Consider the following 18492-nt stretch of genomic DNA (forward strand, 5'->3'; position numbering starts at 1 on the left):
TGGAGAGAGAAGGTGTGCTAACTCTGTGCTATACAAAGAATGATCCAGGGATCAGCAATACTATTAGGAATTATCTGGGAGCTATTCAAAATGCAGAGTCTCAGGCCCTACCTCAGACCTGCAGAATCAAAAGCTGCATTTTAACAAGATACTCAAGTGACTCACTCATAAGCATATGAAAACCTGAGAAGCAGTACTCTTAGATAATTTTCCATCCGACTTTCCTTTGTTGGGGGTAGAATCAGCTAGAATCAGATATGATTGCCAGTAAATGCAACGTTATGAGGAGTAGGGTATGTCAATCACCAGGAAAAAAGTTTACCTGACAACTAGAATATTTTCTGACCAGATCAAAATTCACTTCTGCAAATACGAGATTAGTGTAACCTTAATTAGCCTTTCCTTTGATCTTATTAACCAATTGTATCTTTATGTATTGAAGCATAGGACAGCTTATAATTTTTCTTTAATAAGCACTATTAATAAAGTCATTAATTTGTAGATTAGCCTTTGGAAATGAAATGGCATACCCATTATAGCTTTCTAGATTTTTGAAATGCACAGTACTTTATAAAAATTCAAACATGCATAGTGCTTCACATATTTTTAAAGTCTTTTCAAAGTATACCAGCATTAATTAATCCTGAAATGAAAATCTTCCTTTTCTATAATTCACAAGTAAAAAGTGAACTTTTGTGCTATACTTACAGGGTAAGATTTAAAATAAATCAGGGGCTGAGTTATAGCTTAGGGATAGAGCTGTTGCCTAGCATGCCTGAGACCCTGGGTTCAATTCCTAGCCCAGCAAAAGTCAATCATCAGTCACTTGATCTGGTACCTAGGTAAATGCCCTGGTATTTCCAAGAACTAAAGTTATCAAAGATTACAACTATGACCAATAAGTACTGTTCTTACAACTGCCTGTTACCAAGGAAGGCAGTGTAAGCAGGCCATGTGGGGCCAAGAAAAAGTTAAAAAACTATTAAATGCTCAATAGCAAACAGAACACTCACCATCTTGAACTATTCACAGGCTAAATAAAATGGCAACCGTCTTTTTGGTTTTTGGATGAGTTCAGGGTGGTACTATTGATTATCTTACGTTAAAAAGTATATCTTTAATGTCTTCAAATTTGAAAACTGATTTATTTAATAGATATAGGACAATAATATATACAGTGTTCCAAAACAGGGAAAAAAAATCAATAGAAATGGTTTTAGGTACTAACGTTTTCCAATGTAGACCTCTACCAACCCAGTAAACTGTCCAGTTCCTCTATTAGCCATCTCCCTTTGGCCTTAGTCTCCCCTAACTTTCTGAGGCTTTCCTGGAGTGCCAGTGAGTATTTGTTGGTATAGAAATCTGGCCCTGCACCAACCAGCACAGAGTTCTTGGTCTTTAGGGTGGGTCTTGAGAGAACCTGTGGCTTCAATGAGCTCAAGGACATTTCCTGTGCCCTTCACACTTCACAGACTCTCACTATAAAATAACTATGACCTAGTCCTGCTTTTCACAGCTTCCCATTAAACAGGGGAGATGGAAACACATAGTGAAGGCTAGATGTGTGCAAGTCAAGATGTGTGCAAGTCAAGATGGGAGGACAGTGGTGCTGAGGGACACTTTGTTGAGAGAAAAGGGGAATTGAGGAACAAGAAGAAGGCAAGAGGTTGAAACCAACTGTGAAAGGCTATCTAAGAGTTTGGTTTTATTGTATCAACCCTTGCTGCTTAGACTTTCCCACATAAGGAATGCTAAGGGCAAGGAGAATGTGTATCCAGAAGAGTCCATGAGCAAAAGCCAAAGCAGCCTTGCCAGAGCTGGAAAATTTCCTTGAAATCCTGTGCTTTATCTTAATATTGCTTTTTTACTTTTTTTTTTCTTAACAATTTGAGCTTTAACAGAGAAAAAATATTTCTGGTCTAATATCATGGAGTAACACTGACACTTCAGTAAGATAAACCATGTTTCTCTTATCTTTCACTTTTCTGGAAGGTAAGGAGTAGTAGGAGGAAGGACAAACTGTAGTTTGTAACTAGTGGGGGTAGAGAGAGAAGAGGGGAGGGGAGGGGAGGGGAGGGGGGATAGTAGAGGATAGGAAAGGCAGCAGAATACAACAGACATGAGTATATCAATATGTAAATCAATGGAAGTGTAACTGATGTGATTCTGCAAGCTGTATACGGGGTAAAATGGGAGTTCATAACCCGCTTGAATCAAAATGTGAAATATGATATATCAAGAACTATGTAATGTTTTGAACAACCAACAATAAAAAAAAAAAAAGAAAAATTGGGAGGCTTTGGAGACACAGAGCAAGGGAATCAGAGAACCAACATACCTTAGATTTTTGAATCATGTTTAGTCAGATTCAGAAGCAAGTGGAAAACTCCTTAATCAAAGGGCAAAATACTCTTTATACAAAAATATAGCATTTTAAAAATGTTACTTACAAAATTATGTGTATGTGTATTATAGACTTTCTTTTTAAAATTATAATCATGAAGATCTCTCAATGACTAATGTTTAAGAGTGCTCATAGGAGAATTTGTTATAAATGAAGTAATTTTTAGAGTGAGGCTACAACGTAGATACTAAGTACTTCCCAAACCTGTGTTTTAGTTTCTTGCATCTATGAAGTTAGTAATAAAAATATTTCACATTCTACAAAGCCTTGATTCAAATGGGAAGTTTATCAACGAAGAAAAAAATTGCTTAGAATCATAATCCAGAAAGAAATTGGACTTTTAGTTCTTTCTTGGATATAGTGAAAGAGAGTGATCTAAATAGATGTAAATATTCCCTATGACTTTTTTTTGTTTGTTTTCAACAGCAACAATTCTTGTTTAGGTTTCTTCATTTGGGATGACCGTTAGTGCTAATATTACTTATATTTCTTTTTCAATACTACCCATTATGTTAGAGTAATTTTAAAGTTAAAAAACAAACTAACCACCAAAGAATGGGGAGAAACTCCAAGAGGCAGTTCAAGCCACAAAAATATCTAATCCCAAAGTGTCTGTGTGTTCTTTACCATACATTCATTGTGAATGGAACATATAATATTTTCAGTCACTGGTGTTGTTTTGCACACTGAGGATAATTTAGTCTCCCTAAAATCGGCAACAACCATAACACTGTTGTATTATGTCTGAATAATAAGTTGCTATGTCTGAAAAATAAATGTATTCTGTCAATTATAGGTGGCTAAACAAAAGTGGGACCAACGGCCTCTTTATGTCCCTAGACACGGAAAAGATTCAAGGGCCTCTCTAACAAGTGGAAAACTAGATCCCACATCAGCCATGAGAGGGATAAATGGGTACTAATGTTCACTTGAGTAGAAAAGCGGGGCTTAGAGGTCCCACATGGTGTAAAGCACTCAGTCATCATCTGAAAGAAATTAACAAAAACCTCCCTGTGCGTGTGGAATGGTTCCTAAAATGCAAGAAAGGGACTTGGCAGGAAGAGCAGACATCTGTTTTCTCTTGTACTGAATACCAACCAGCAGATAGCCACTCACGGGCATGTGACTGCAAACTGCTTGGAGCATGGTGGACTAGGGGTGTTGTGAGGACTAAATTCCTGCTCAGTGACCACCCATTTATTGAGAAAAATGTGCAAGCTTCCCATCAGCCAAGGAGCACCCAATGATCTGCTGACCTCCAGCAGGCCTCAGAAGGTACCAAAGGTTTAGAGAAGTCACATTGTTAACAGGTATCATTGACGTTTATTCACATTTTACATCTTAGTTCCCAAGTTAAACATAAATAGACTTTCCAAAACGCCCAAGGCCATTTCTATTTGAAACGTTTCATCAGGGTACTCCATGAATATAATTTTTAAATGTCCCTTTCCCCCTTTAACTTTTTGGACTGGGGATTGATCCCAGAGGTGCTTTATATCTAAGCTACATCCCTAGGCCTTTTTAAACTTTTATTTTGAGACAAGGTCTTGCTAAGTTGCTGAGGATGGCATCAAATTTGCCATCCTCCTGTCTCCCCAATTGTGGGGATAACAGGCAAGAACCACCGCACCTAGCTAAAATCTCTCTCTTAATTCTCAATAACTGCCTAGGCTCAGAAGGAAGTTTTTTCCCCTCTCACTTAAATGATTTTTTTGATTATTAACAAAACAAAAATAATATTACCACGTGGCAAAGACCAAGCAAGCCATCGAAAATACATGAATAATTAAAAAAATCCCTGGTCTCTAATGTTTCAATTTGCAGTTTTGAACATCTGTGGGATCCTTTCTGAACTCAATCAACATGCCAAACATTGCATTTCCCCTTCTCTCACCAAAATGGCCCTTATTTTTTTCTGATTATGTTTAACATATGGATTTTCAACATATAGGTGTATCCTGATTCGTCCACTAAAGGAAAGTGGACAGTGACAGGCCTTTGTCACTCAAGCACAGGAGCCAGATTAACTTCCTTTAAAAATCCTCTCCCCAAAAGATGCACGCCAAAGACTCCTTTATCAAGACAGAACAAAGAGGCTAAGCCAAACTTGGACTCGCAAAACCCTTGAATTTATGGTACAGAACAAGAGATCTGCTAGCATTATAAAATACATTTTTTAAACTATAAAGATATAGTAAAAAAGAATTTAGATCAAAGAAACTCAGTCATTCTACAGGGACCTGAAGAAATTCATACTATGGAAAATGTTGGCACATGGCCAGCATCTCTAATCCTGCACAATGGTCTTCCCCACAGATGATGGAGGAAGGGATCATTTCTCCTAGCCAATTTACAGTATAAAGCCTACCAAGGAGGTCTTTGAACAGAGTTCATTATCAACCCATGGGGAAGCTGGCATTCAAAGTGCACCATGGATATGACATGTAGTACCAAATCTACACCCAGTCCTATGTTGACTAAAAACATTGTAAAGAATTTTTCAAAATAGTATATATTTAATATGCTGCTTAATATTCAGGCATTGGAAATGATCCTAGGGCAAGTGTTCAGGGGCACTCAAAATCGCCTTTGCATTTTGTTAACAGGCTGACAAAAAGGCCCTTTTCTAACTCTGATTCAACTGAGGCCACAAAACAATGGGTGTCTGGTGCTTCCACATTCCAGAGTGAGAAACCAGGCAATCAGAGACAGCCTTCAAGGAACTGGCTGAGAACTGGTTTGGGATGCTTATGTGAACACTGCTTCCTGTCTGTCTATAAGAGATTGGACAAGTGGAAATAAGCTTTATGTGGAAAGAAAGGTGCATGTGCTGTGAGTCTCAATATATGGGCTGTTTCCCTCTCATTATCTGGCCAGCAGCAGGGGCTTCAACAGACCAATCAGCAGGCCTGGTCTGTGTCCCATGGGCTTGCTGGATACAATGGTCCATGCCACACTCAAAAGCTGAGTAATCTGGAAGCAGAAATGCTGGTTGAAGGGGGCTACAGGTATGGCTGGGAAGAAACTATTTGACTGCAGATGGCCGGCAAAGGTGGATCAGAAGTAGGCCCATAGGCAGAGCTGGCTCCAGGTTGTGTTAGATAGCCCCCAGGGAGGTTAGGGGACAGGGAAGTCCTAGAAGAATGGTGCTGAGGATGGCCTTCCATTTGAGGTTTCCAGTCCAAGGACACGTATTCTCTAGCTTCAAGGGATTATGGGGAAAGATCAGATTGAAAGGAAAGGTGGGGTTGGGTAAAAACTAAGAAAAATGCCAGAAGCATTCCATGAGAGAGAGCATCAGTCTGCTGCCTGGCCAGAGAAATCAACACCAGATTACCTCTGCTACTCCAACCCTGGAGGGTTAGGGAGCTGCAAATAGGGAGCTGACAGCAGGGGTGGGAGCAGGAGAAGCACCCATGTTTCCATCCCACCGCAACCATGCTGTTTGGAACAGACCTGATCAGGTGGAGAGACTCTGATGTTACACGACACTCAGAATTTGTCAAACAGGGATGGATATTGAAACACTGAACACTTAATATAAAGAACAATCGGTTTTTGAAAACCAGATATTCAGCATCAAAAAGTTAACCAAATGTTAACGTTAAAATATTTCATATTATTTTAAATAAGCAAGTTATAATGTATTACATATTAGTCACAACCCAAACCAGTCTTCTAAAATATAACTAAATTGACTGTCCTAAAATTCCCCAAATTATAACTAAATACATTCATTACACACATCTACATGAGTACATACACATGTAATGATTATGTGGGGACGGAAACCTTCAAGACACTGCTTCCTGGTCACCAGATAATCAATAGAGTTGTCAGCAAATAGTTGTTACATACATAGGCTGTGATGTCTTTCTGCAACAGTGACATGCAAGACACAACATCCCTTTTGTGGACTCTCAGCAGCTTTCAAAGCTTTTCCACAAGATCCTAACATTTGACAAATTCTATTTGAAATGTAACTTAAGGCTTTCCCCATACATTGACTTGTCTAAAATATCATTTTGTGGTTGGGCAATGTAAATACACACAGAAGTGCCTGGAAATGTATTAAAGGATATGTGTGTTTCATGGAGTTTAGACATGAAAAATAAAGAGGCATTCTAACCCACCATCCTCTAAAATCAACCAGAAAGACCTGAAATGAAAGAAGCAAGTGAAGGGACTTTTTTGAAATAAAGAAAAGTCACGGGACCTGCCCTGGATTTTATCCAACCAGAGCTTCGAAGAGTAGAACAGACAGAGTGGAGGACGGAAGAGTGGTTTTCTGAATGAACCCCTAAGAGTCCTGCTTACAGAATATTTGCTCACTGTTTACAGAGCCAGATTAAACATTGTGCCAATCATGATGCAAAGCTGGTATCTCATATTTACAATATACTTAAAATTTCATTGCTTTTCAACAATATTACAGGAAATTACTCTTTATGGAGGACAAATCTTTTTAAAAGTCATCATTGCTATTTTTTTAATATTTATTTTTTAGTTATAGATGGACACAATATCTTTATTTTATTTTTATGTGGTGCTGAGGATCGAACCCAGTGCCTCACACATGCTAGGCGAGCGCTCTACCTCTAAGCCATAACCCCAGCCCATGATGCTTACTATATATAGTTTTGTTTAACTTCTACTCTGGAGTTCAAGAAAATCCAAAGTAAGTGCAACTCAACATAAAGCTTTAAAAACATTCTATGGCAAGGTTACCTTAAAATGTGATTCCTTCTATTAATTCCTAAAATCTGTATCTATGTCCATTCTTTCATTCAAAGTAAGCCTCTATCCTGGTAGTTGCACACATGTTCTTCAGTAGCCTGTAATTGCTAAAGTCTAAGCCGTAACTTGGCTTTTAGGTCTCAGCAGGTAATTTATTTCTTTCTCAGAGTTTTTTTTTTTTTTTTTTTTTTTAACTTCAATAAACCTTTGCTTATGGACATGGGAGTGCTCTTTAGGAAATGAAAATGATTATTTGTTACTATTTAGAAGTAGCAGAGGACAGTAGAAAATTCCTTTTTTCAGTATTTCATGAAGCCAGATAATATAACATTGCTGCCTCTTTGAATTGAAAAGAATGCTTAAAATATCAAAGTGACACATTTCAGGTTTGAAAACAGATCCTACAGTAATTGAAGATCCAAAGTTGGGGAAAAAAATCTATGTAACTACAGACTTCTCTTCATAACTGCACTATAGGTACTTGCTATTAGCATATAACCTAAAAGTGACATTGACTGAATTGACACTTATGCCCAAGTCTTTGCTGCCCAAATGTAAGCTTGAGTTATACGCTTACAGCTAGTACCTACATGCAATTATGAAGATATACCTGTAGTTAAGTAGATTTTTTTCCCTGTCTTTGGATCTTCAATTGCTGTCATATCTGTTTTCAAACTTGAAACTTGGCAGTTTCAGAAGGTCTGTTACAGAATACAAACCATGCCATTTCATAGGTTCTTCTCTTTTCTGAATCTTAGGCACAATCATTTTATTAAGAAAAACTATTTGAAAGTAGGAAGGAGCACAATTGGAGGTCTCCTCAGCTTTGTGATCATGACTGCACCTGTCTGTGTAACTGAGATCAGGGATGGTCACCCTTCCGGAGTGCATCAAATCTAAGGCATCAGCATGTCTTTTGAAAAAGGAATTGGGCATCTTAAACTATCTTCAATGAAGAGCATAATATGAAAAGAAAGGGACAATAACTGGCTGGTTAACTCAATTCACCTTTCTAAATTATGATATTGTAGATTCTAGGGAAAAACTTGGAGAGGAACTGTCAAAAGAAAAAAATTTTCAAGGGAAACATTATGTCTTACAGTAATTAGCATCTATGTGTACTGTACTAAGCTATTCATTAAGCAAGAAACTTATGGTTTCCATTTTGTAATCCTTGGACATTCAGGCACATTCCTTACCCTGAGAAATTTTTTAAAAATTTATTTACATGTTATGTAATTTACTATGTGAATTGTATGCATTTATAAATCCTCCTTCCCATGGTAAATTATGAGGAATATATAATACTTGTCAGAGTACTACTGCTGAGGATGTGGAGACACAGGACAGATATTTAGCAGGAGCTGTGGCTAGCAGGGACAGAGGGAGTGAGGAATGGTGCAGGAAGAGGCTTCAGGAGCAGAGTGCTTGACTCACCTTGGCCATTTGAGCCTGAACCCCACTAGCCTTCAGGGCCGACACGGCTTTCTGAGCTGCTGCAGGACTGTCGAAGTCAACAAAACCATAACCTGAAATGCAGATCACAGTTTTTATTAAGTCATTATTTTATGATTATGTGAAAAGTAGAAGAATGACTCTACTTTGTCTCTGCTCTGACAAAAGAAATGGAAAACACCATGAAAGGACACAGGTGTTCACAGCCGCAGTGCAGTGACATCCTCAATTCTTCCTCCTGGTGGTCAGTCTGAGCCGGACAAGCCTCCCTTCCCAGTGTGTGTGCCGTGTGGAGAGGAGAACTGGCTTTGTCCCATGCAAGATCTTCTTAGGTGTCCTATGGTTACTATGAAAACGATGACATCTCAGTTGCCAACCAAAGTTAGAAAAGGTGGGGAGGGGGCAGGAAACAACTTCAGAGAAATACTGCTTTTAATGATGTGGTAATGAAGATAAGAGCCATCCCACTGGGCTGACAAATGACAGCAGCAAAAATTATGTTGTTTCTTCTTTATTTTTTGGTACTGGGTATTCAACTCAGGGATGCTTTACCACCGAGCTACATCTCCAGGCCTGCCCTCACAACCTTTTATTTTATTTATTTATTTTTTTTGAGACAAGTTCTAAGTTGCTTAGGTCCTTGCTAATTTTCTGAGGTTGGCCTTGAACTTGCAATCCTACTGCTTCAGCCTCCGAAGTTGTTGGGATTACAGGTGTGCGCCACCATGCCTGGCAAAAATTATGCTTATTCTGTAGAACCTTACTTTTCAAAATTAAAATAAGTACCAACATCAGATACCCCAAATATAAGATAACCTAAATTTTGGTAACTGGTTAAAAGTACTATTTACCTAAAATACAGCTCATTGTATCTCTTCAAAAGAAAGAGGGAAAGAAAATGCTTCCAGATACCTAAAATATTTGAAGCAGTTCATGCCCTAAAGTCTAAAACCAAAATGCAACATACACAAAAACAAATAACCACCTATAAGAGGTTGTGGTCTAAAGCTTATTTATCCATAGGTTCACATTTTTAACAAGCTGGTCATCTGTTCTCTCAGGCCACAAGAAATCATAGCAGAAAATTAGTCAAAAAGGGGTTCTGATGAGGATAGGGCTACAAAGCAAGCACATGGATGAAGGCACCTAGCTGTGAAAAACCACAACAAACAATAAAAGAGAAAAGTTGAACAAAGAGCCGGACTTCCACAGCATACGAGCAAGCAGCCCCATGAATCTCAACAGATCCTGAGAGCACGGCTGTATTAAAACAGAGAATTGTAGATTTTCTTTCAGTCTGGTAACTCCATGATTGAGGGAAGGTTGAGTTATATTTAGTATACTGTTTAAAGGAACAGGATTCCAAACGAAGTACCAGAGTCTCCCTTGGGACTCATATCAATTATTATAAAATTAATTTCAAAGTAAATACATTTTGAAAAAGGAAAGTACCTTGTGGAGGTTGTGTGGAAGGGGAGTCAGTCTGTCACTGATTTCCACATATTATGAAGAAATGATATGTAATTGAGATAGCATGGTGCTAGTGTCAAAATAGACAAACACACAACAATGTGGTCAAAGAGAAAGCCTCAGAAACAGTCTAGTTTGTAGCACTGGTACCAAAAATATTGCCTGGTAACAAAATAAGTTGTAATGAAATAGAGTAGAGAGACTATCGATTACAGAGAGATGTTTCAGGAGAGATGAATGTTAATGCAGCTTCCTTGTAGTACTTAGAATTGGACTGAAATTGTGCCCGATTTAGACAATAGTGAAATAGCCAAGTTGAGGAAAAGAAGAGGAGGCTGATCGAGGCCAAAGTAGAGAATGCTACTCAACTGCTAGGTTAGAGATCAGATTAAATGTATTTTGGGTGTTATTGAGAAATTTGCTGTTAATGCTGACTTATCGTATTCTGAGGATGGATGCACATGCATGTGTGCACTCTTCAGCAGGTCATAAATGAACACATGGCCATGACCATCAAATGACATAGCTTCTATTAGTGGCTGTTTAAAGTTTTCCACCAATTTTGCTATTTGCAATAAATAACAATAAGCAGGTATTCTCAATTTCTGCTCCTACCTTAGCTTTTCCTGTTGGTCTGATTATTACATATATAATCTCCAACCTCTTGGTCTGATCTGCCCTCACCCTTTCTGATTACAAGTGTGTGTGTTCTGGTCCATGTGCAGCCATGTATGAATGATCAGATACATAATCAATCCCTTGGAAGTTCTGCCCTGAACCGCCACATAGAACCGTGTTGGTAAATCTTCAAATCTCTCTTGTTGGCCAAATTCTGACAGAAACTGAAACATTAAACAATTGAATTTTCAATAACTAAGGCACATGTTATTCAGATTTGATATATCCCTTAGCTTAATTTTGTCCAAAGAGGCTCCAAAATATGATTTATGACAAAATGTCCTATGACCTTTTATGAATTTTTATTTCCATGCTTATAATTCTCATATTTAATCTCTAAAAATTAATATATAATACAAGCACCATTCATTTATACTAATGCTCTATAATCTCATGTATTAATTTATCTATATCCACCTCTCAATCAAACTATCCTATATTTATCTACCTACCTACCTATCATTGTAAGTTGCTTTGGGTAGCATGTCATCTAACTTTATTATGAGCTAAATTACATGTTATTTCTTATTTGTCTTAACATTATTAACGTTTTTTTCCCCCATAAACTCTCTCATTCTGCTTTCCTATTCTTACCTCTACCTCCTTTCCAAGGTATCTGCTGGCATCAAGTGCTGGGAAGTTTGCTCAAGGCAGAGCCCTGCAGGGTCTCATCACTGCCCACACAGTGGCAGTGTCTCCCCAAGCCCAGGTGACGGGAAGCTCTCCAGGGGACTTGTACGTACAGTCAGTTCTGAATTACAACCTCCCTTTCTTTGGAAGCCCCATAAGCCTCTTCACTTATCTGTGGACCCATTCCAAATATTAGGGCTATGCATTATAATAATATGGGAGATGTAGCATTAGTTAATTTGTACCCATACCCTTTCTAAATCATGATGGGCACTGTAGAGTGTTGGCTTCCAGGAAATAGGCTGTCATTGGAGAAGAGTGTACAGTGGTGGTTTTGCAACCAGAGGACTCTGGGTCCTCTCCCTCACTTAACTAGGGCAGCTCTGCTTTGCAGCAAACTGAACTGCCTTGTAAGATTTCTTGTTAGGCCAGGAAGAAAAGGAGGGGGAGGTAGGATAAGGCCAAAACCACTTATCTACTGCAATGTCTCTCTTGGTTTGAAACTGTTGATCAGTTTCCTGTTTTATGCCAGCAAGTCTACTTTTTATAAAACCAAATTTTTTTTTTGTGTCTCTGTTCTCCCAAATCATTTATAAGTGTTAAATAAGATAAATTGTGGCAACTAAGTGTATGTATTTGAGTCTACAAGTTAACTCTCTCTAGTTTAATTTATTTTAAATATTTATGGGGTACTACTCTACATAAAGCACAGTCCCAACACAAAATTGCCTTAATGTGCTATGTTGATTAAACATGGGCTTAGATATTTGTCACAATAGCTCCTTTAAATCTAGGCACTTTGAAGAAGAGACAGAAATACAATGGACCACTTCAAGTCTAGATTAAAGGAAATGGCTGGCTTAAGAGGAGAGGCCCTACTATAGGGTTCATTTATGTTCTTCGCCTTTTTCAAATTGTACTAAGCCACTGCCCCGTCACCACTACTTGAAAAACTAGGGTCTAATTAATGAGGAGATTTGCCTTCTCTGCCTATTCCTGTCAACCTTATTTCAATTCATGGGGTCAGTAGTTAGATTCAAAGTCAGCTGACTCCATTCTTTCCTTTTCCTAGAAATCACATGCCTATTGTTAAGATGCTGGATCATTAAAAGTCAGAAGCACAGAGCATCCGAGCTGCCTACTGCAGACGCCTCCTCTTCCAGCTCATGGAGTTGGATGAGCTCATCCTAATTACACGGAAAACTGAAGGTCAGTGCATCAAATTAATGCAGCAGCATATTTCAAAGGGGTGCATGACCTCCCCTCCCCATTACAATTTGGTCAGTGAAAATGGTTCTCTCCTCCCCGCTGCCAATATTGTCAACAGGCATTCAGCAGAGAACAATTGGGAGTATTGAAACATGTAATTAAGTACTGCTTAAAACTACTCTATTCTAATTAATAGAGCCAATTTGCACAATATGTAATCTTTTCAGTTCTTTAGTACAGTCCAATGGTCTTCAGTAAGCAGCTCTAATCTCCTCAGGCTCAAGAAAGAAAAGCTATTTTCTAAACTCTACTCCCCTTTTAAAAGTAGGGGCTAAATGCCAACTAGTATTTTGCATGTTAACTCTACTGGCGCCAAATCTGGAAATCTGGCAAACTGCAAGTTGCTGTTGAGTTTCCAGCCAAAACCCAAACCAGGGACAAAACAAACGTAAGCAGTGTGCTAATGTTGTGCAAGACAGAAACTGGGAGACACATGAGATTTGATTTTGAATAAAATGGGGGGTAATCTGGTAACCTAAGATCAGATTCAAAATTCCATCATTTTTCAAAGTTATGATTTAGCAAATATTCAGCCACGAAAACATACCTTTGCATTTGTTCGTTGTCTTATCCAAAATTGCCTTTGTGGAAACTATTTTCCCATATCTGAAAAAGAAAGAAAAAAAGTTATAAAGAACTCTTATTAATGTCTAAATCTAAAGAACATGCATACTTTTCAAACACCTGCAAACTTTAAAGTACAAAATATTCTTTACTAAGTGGCAAGCCGTGGAAATTCTAAATTCAACCCTTAACTAAAAACAGGGAACGGCCAGTCTTCCCTTCTGAATCTTTGGGTTACAGTTTGATGTTTAGCTTTGAAGAACGGGTACTTATCTGACAATCTTGATATAAAAACACAGGAAATATATTCTGTGAAAGTATTTGCTTCTACCAACACTATGTCTATGGTCAAATACAAGTCTGTAGAATTATTGAAGTTCTATGAAATAATAATGGTGGAGAGCTGCTGCATTCTTCTATGCCTGGTGATTCCACAGCCAGTGCTGCACAGAACATCACAGAGGGCTGGTGGGCCTGTGTGTAAGTTTAACACACTTAACAATAATAAAATAGGTCTTTTCATTTTTACTAAAGACTTCTGTCATTATCCATAAATTATTTACTAATGCTACTTCTAACTCTAATAACAATACAGTACACTAATATGCGTGCATGTAACATGTGTGTAAGAAATGGATAATCAAGAATATAAAAAATGCGCCAGGGATTAATCATTCATTTTATGAGGGTGTGTATGAGAAATATGTTCAAATTCCTTAATGTGCTATAGATGAAGGGGGAGATGGAAAAAATGCAGAACACTAAAATTTAGTGCACGCCTACTGAAAATGAAGAAATTGTATAACTTAATTATGTGTATCTCACCCCACACCCTCTGAGAGCACAAACTTTGAGAAAAAGCATCATTGACTATGCTTGTCTTCTGAAAAATCGAGGGGAAAAAAATCTTTGATTTTTAAGAAATTTTTTTAAGAAGTATTTTTCAAAGTAAAACTTGGGGAAACACATATCTTACTTCATGTATCTGAATTGCAAGTTTCCTCATTTGTACGTGGTAAATTCCAAAATTCTATTTTCTCACAAGTTAACTTTAAAATAGTCTCACATTTGGTTTCTTATACCTTTCTCATGATTGATTTTTGAGGACTAAAGCAAGTTTTTAAATTTCTAGGAAACCCAAGTATCTGTGCAACATGTTAAACCACCTTGAATATTGTAAACATCTATTTTATACACATTGAAACCAGCTGACATGTATTCATCTGGAAAAAACAAATGGCTTGAGCCACCTCACTCCTCCAGTTAATTTTCCTTATTTTCATTCTGTGTAATCATGTAGTCAGATGATTACTAACTAGGCATGAAAGTAAAGATAATTTAAGGTTCAAATGTCAATTACAACCGAGAGACATAATGGTGCACAAACACCTTCAATTCCCTGTAGAGATTCTGAGTATATATAACAACATTAACACAGATCACTAAGCTTACTCAAAATAATTTTAGAAATCCACAAATGATAAGACTAAGTAATTTAATCTTTTAGCAACCATCTATCTACCTAGGTTATATGCTTGATAACTTACCAGCACTCTCATTTGCACAAGTCTACAATGAAAGCATTTTTAGATTCTATCCCTGCACACACTTTTCCAAAAGCAGGGGAAAATGCTGGTATGATTCCAATTTAGAAGAGGGAATTGAGAGTCACAGAGATTCAGAGACTATGCCTGAGGTCACACGGTTCAGAGCCCTTTGTCAACCTAATAGAAAAGGACATTCAGAAGATGACAAGGTTGGCCTTGTACCCTCTGGTTATGCTTTCCAACATTTAATGATGGGAAAGATAGGGACAGACATGAGGTGTGGGAGTAGGAAAAGAAGAAAAAGACTCTTGGTAGCACTGATACTCAATCCATGTTACATACTCTTCTGCTTCTGGCTCTCTCTGACCTCTGCTACATGTGACATGAGTGCTTATGTCCGAGTCTCTGCCAAGTGTACCTTTCTCTTTGCCTCTGGGCCTGGTACCCAGGTGTGCATCACATTTCACTTTTCTCTGCTCTTTTTCAGGGACTCTGTGTCCATTCAAGTTCCTCCTCTCTTTCATTAGCTGAAAACTTTCACCAAATTTAATATTTGTTCCTCAACACTTCCTTCCTTTGGAAAATTTACCTAGTGCTACAATTGTAAGTAATGAATCTCTTCTGATGATGCCCATTTCTCCTTCCTACTCTTTTGCTTTTAATCCCATCAAAACTTAGTTTTTTTTTGTCTACACCTTTTAAAAATATCTTAATGTTTCATTAAGATACCTAAATATCTAGTTAAATATCATCTCATGTCCATCATTTCACAAATTCTATCCATGCCAGCATCCCAAACACATCTCTCCTGTCTCCTCTCCGTATCTCTTTGTACCCAATAGCATAGTTACTCTCCCAATCGCCCACCAAGCTCAGGGTCCTTCACACAGCATCAACTCAATCATTCCTCCATCCATTCAGTCAATAATTCTTCTGAGTTTTGTCTTTGATATGTTTCCAAAATGTATTCCTTCCTTAAACCATGTCTAGATTTTTGCAAAAAGCACTGAATAGTTTCTCCATGCCTCTGGCTTTCCAAGAGGACTTGTCTGCTGCATTAACTTGCCTCAAACACCACTTTAAACCCTTCTCTACCATCTTTCCATTACTCCATTCCACCCATGCTTGATTTTGAACTATCTGTTCAAACACTATCTTTTCCATGAGAGCACTACTAATTTCCTCAATCATTTGGCTATTTTATAAGAAACCAAAAGGGGATTATATTTATTGAGTTATATTCATGGCACTGTGCCAGGTACTCTGCATGTGTGATGTTATTTAACTTCTCAATCTATGAGGTTAGGTGTTGTTATTCCTATTTTTGCAAATGGGTAAACAAAAACTCATAGAAGTTTTGAATCGAAGATCTTACCTAAAATCCCAAAGCTCAAAAATGAACAGTATCCAAGTTCTCATTGTAATTTATCTATAAAATTTCCTCGAGGAACAATGTTTCCTTTTTGCTCTTAGTAGGAGAAAAGAAAAGATGTTCTCTTAGACTACTATGGATTGAAATGATGTACTTTTGAAGCCTAAGCAATTTTTCAATCTTAAGAAATAAAATGTGGCTCATGATTGAATGAAGGATAAGGAAAGAGAAAAGAAGAGAGATTTCTGAAATTTATCAGTTTTATTTTCCTTGTGGTTTCCATCATGATTTGTGGGTTAAGACTGAGAAAGCATGATTTCACAGAAAGTTAGAAAACAGTAATCTCTCTGTCCATGCTGGCTTCCTCGAACAAGAGGAGCAGGAAGTTGCTTATTTGGAGTTACCTGGAGGTGTTGAAAGGCTTTCTGCTCAAAAAATATCTTCTCTTTTGAGCTGTCCACTCAGTCATACTTCTCACAAGCAAAAGGCTCCCATCAAAATACAGACCCCAGAGCTGGAGGATGAAACACTAAATCACTCAGGCCCTGGTTAGCTCAGTAAATGAGTCAGTCACCTCATTATGAGAACAGAGTGTAGAACAAGTGGTTCTGATGGCAGAAGAAAAGGGCCAGGAAAGATCCAGGCTATGGAGAAGAGCCATCAATCAAATGGCATCTTAAGGAACAGGATAAGGGGTGTTAGGCTACAGTATTGTCTGGTCTCCCTCTGCAGAGGGAGAGAAAGCATCTCTCCTTGCTAGTTTTACATGCAATAAGATTTTACAATGGGAAGAGCATTATAGAGAATTAACATTTAGTCTAATTCTATTGTCAATCATCAATGCCTACAAGATTAACAGACATCTGGGCACAAATTCATAAAGTAGCCAGATTTGCACCTCCCCTTGTTCCTATCTGCAGCTTAATTTGTTTAAGAAAGCCATTATGAACAAACAGGGACATACACGTACTGGGGCAAAAAGGTCTCCTCACCTGCAGAATTCACACTCTAAGGACCCTAAGGAGGTGCATCCCCAAGAAAGCAAGTGGTAGAATTTTATGGAAATAAATGTGTCTATAAAGATTCTTTGGGTTTTATCCAGCTTCAAAGTAACAAGGCTCGGATCAGCGCTCGCTACCCAGATTACAATATTCTTTGCTAAGAGTAGATAATCCACTCCAGAGGAAGCTCTGGCAGTAAAAGGATAAAGAGTAATTAAGAGACATGATTGTAGAATAATTAGAATTTCAAAGGGAGAGGATAACAAGTAAAAACTCACACTTAGAACTATTGGTCCAAGTGAACATGGCTGATAAAACCTTTTGCTAGAATCTACTAATTTTTTTTTTTTAAGTCTGCACCACAACTTTTCTTATTTCTTTCCCTTTCCATTTAATCTCCTCTTTCATCTGCTATCATATAAAATCAAATATATTTTAGTTTGTATCTATTAAAATAAACTAAATTTTCTCCTCTACCCCCTTTACTTAGTTCCTCCTAAATTCTACCTTTCTTGTTAATCTATTTTAATTGTGAAAGTAATGCATACAGTTGTCATTAGAAGACACAGAAAAGAAGATGAAAAAACTAAAATCACCTAAAGTCAGATAAGAACGTTGGTGCATGTCCTTAGAGATTTTACCTAGTGTGTGTGTGCAAACATGTGTGAGCACATGTTCTCTCTCCCTACTTCTCTCCTTCCCTCCCTCCAATTAAGGAACTAGCAGTTTTTTAATGTTCCCAGTGAACCAAGGCTCTGCAGAGCGGAGTCCACTCCAACCTCCACCAACAGATGGCGATAATGGTCGATAAATTATTTTAATTTTAACACTGGTCATTTCCGTTGTAAAATTCATTTAAGGCATGCTTGCAGTGTTTGTGTTACATTTGGAATATTGTATGAACATTATTAAACCTGAAAAAGCACTGAGTGTGTTAAAAACAAATGTAAGAAAAAATGTATACTCGTAAACATAAAAGGACACTTCCAAGTTTGGGACAGGGCCAGATATTGCTCAAGCCCAGAGGGTGGTGATTTTTGTTTGTTTTAACAGAAGTGCTCCTGAAGGACAAAGAGGGACTCATGCATCTCATGAGCTGTGCCAGTGCAAATGATGATGCTCAGCAAGGAGAGACAGGGGATGAAAGGAAAGAAAAAGACAGGACATCAGAAAGCTGACGAACCAGTGAGTTAATTCAGGGGGATAATCAAAATGATGCCTTACACTACAACAGCTATTATTATATGTCAGCATTGTTCTAAGTGATGTAGGTCCATATTTTACTCTTTTGAGTTTCACTTTGTAGATGTGAAACTTGGGGGCAGAGTGAATCTACTCAAGGGTACATAGCTAATAAGTAGCAAA

At 37.8% G+C, this 18492-nt stretch overlaps 1 protein-coding gene and 1 long non-coding RNA gene across 7 annotated transcripts in view; one reads left to right on the forward strand and one right to left on the reverse strand.

Annotated features, from left to right (window-relative positions):
* LOC113185840 (uncharacterized) overlaps nt 1–18492 on the forward strand; it is a 91344-nt gene that overhangs the window by 66187 nt on the left and 6665 nt on the right. Inside the window, exon 2 of the long non-coding RNA XR_003301173.2 lies at nt 12447–12583. This is a non-coding gene — a long non-coding RNA (uncharacterized LOC113185840). The remainder of the gene's footprint in view (nt 1–12446; nt 12584–18492) is intronic.
* Nucleotides 1–18492, reverse strand: part of Rbms1 (RNA binding motif single stranded interacting protein 1) — a 202044-nt gene that overhangs the window by 28738 nt on the left and 154814 nt on the right. For all 6 annotated transcript variants that reach the window (XM_077802667.1, XM_026393084.2, XM_026393082.2 and 3 more), the window contains exons 3-4: nt 13191–13249; nt 8579–8670 (exon numbers count right to left, since the gene is read on the reverse strand). In XM_077802667.1, the coding sequence (XP_077658793.1) occupies nt 8579–8670; nt 13191–13249 (151 nt within the window). The remainder of the gene's footprint in view (nt 1–8578; nt 8671–13190; nt 13250–18492) is intronic.

The sequence above is a fragment of the Urocitellus parryii genome, chromosome 1 (assembly GCF_045843805.1).
Source record: "Urocitellus parryii isolate mUroPar1 chromosome 1, mUroPar1.hap1, whole genome shotgun sequence".
NCBI classification, from domain to species: domain Eukaryota; kingdom Metazoa; phylum Chordata; class Mammalia; order Rodentia; family Sciuridae; genus Urocitellus; species Urocitellus parryii.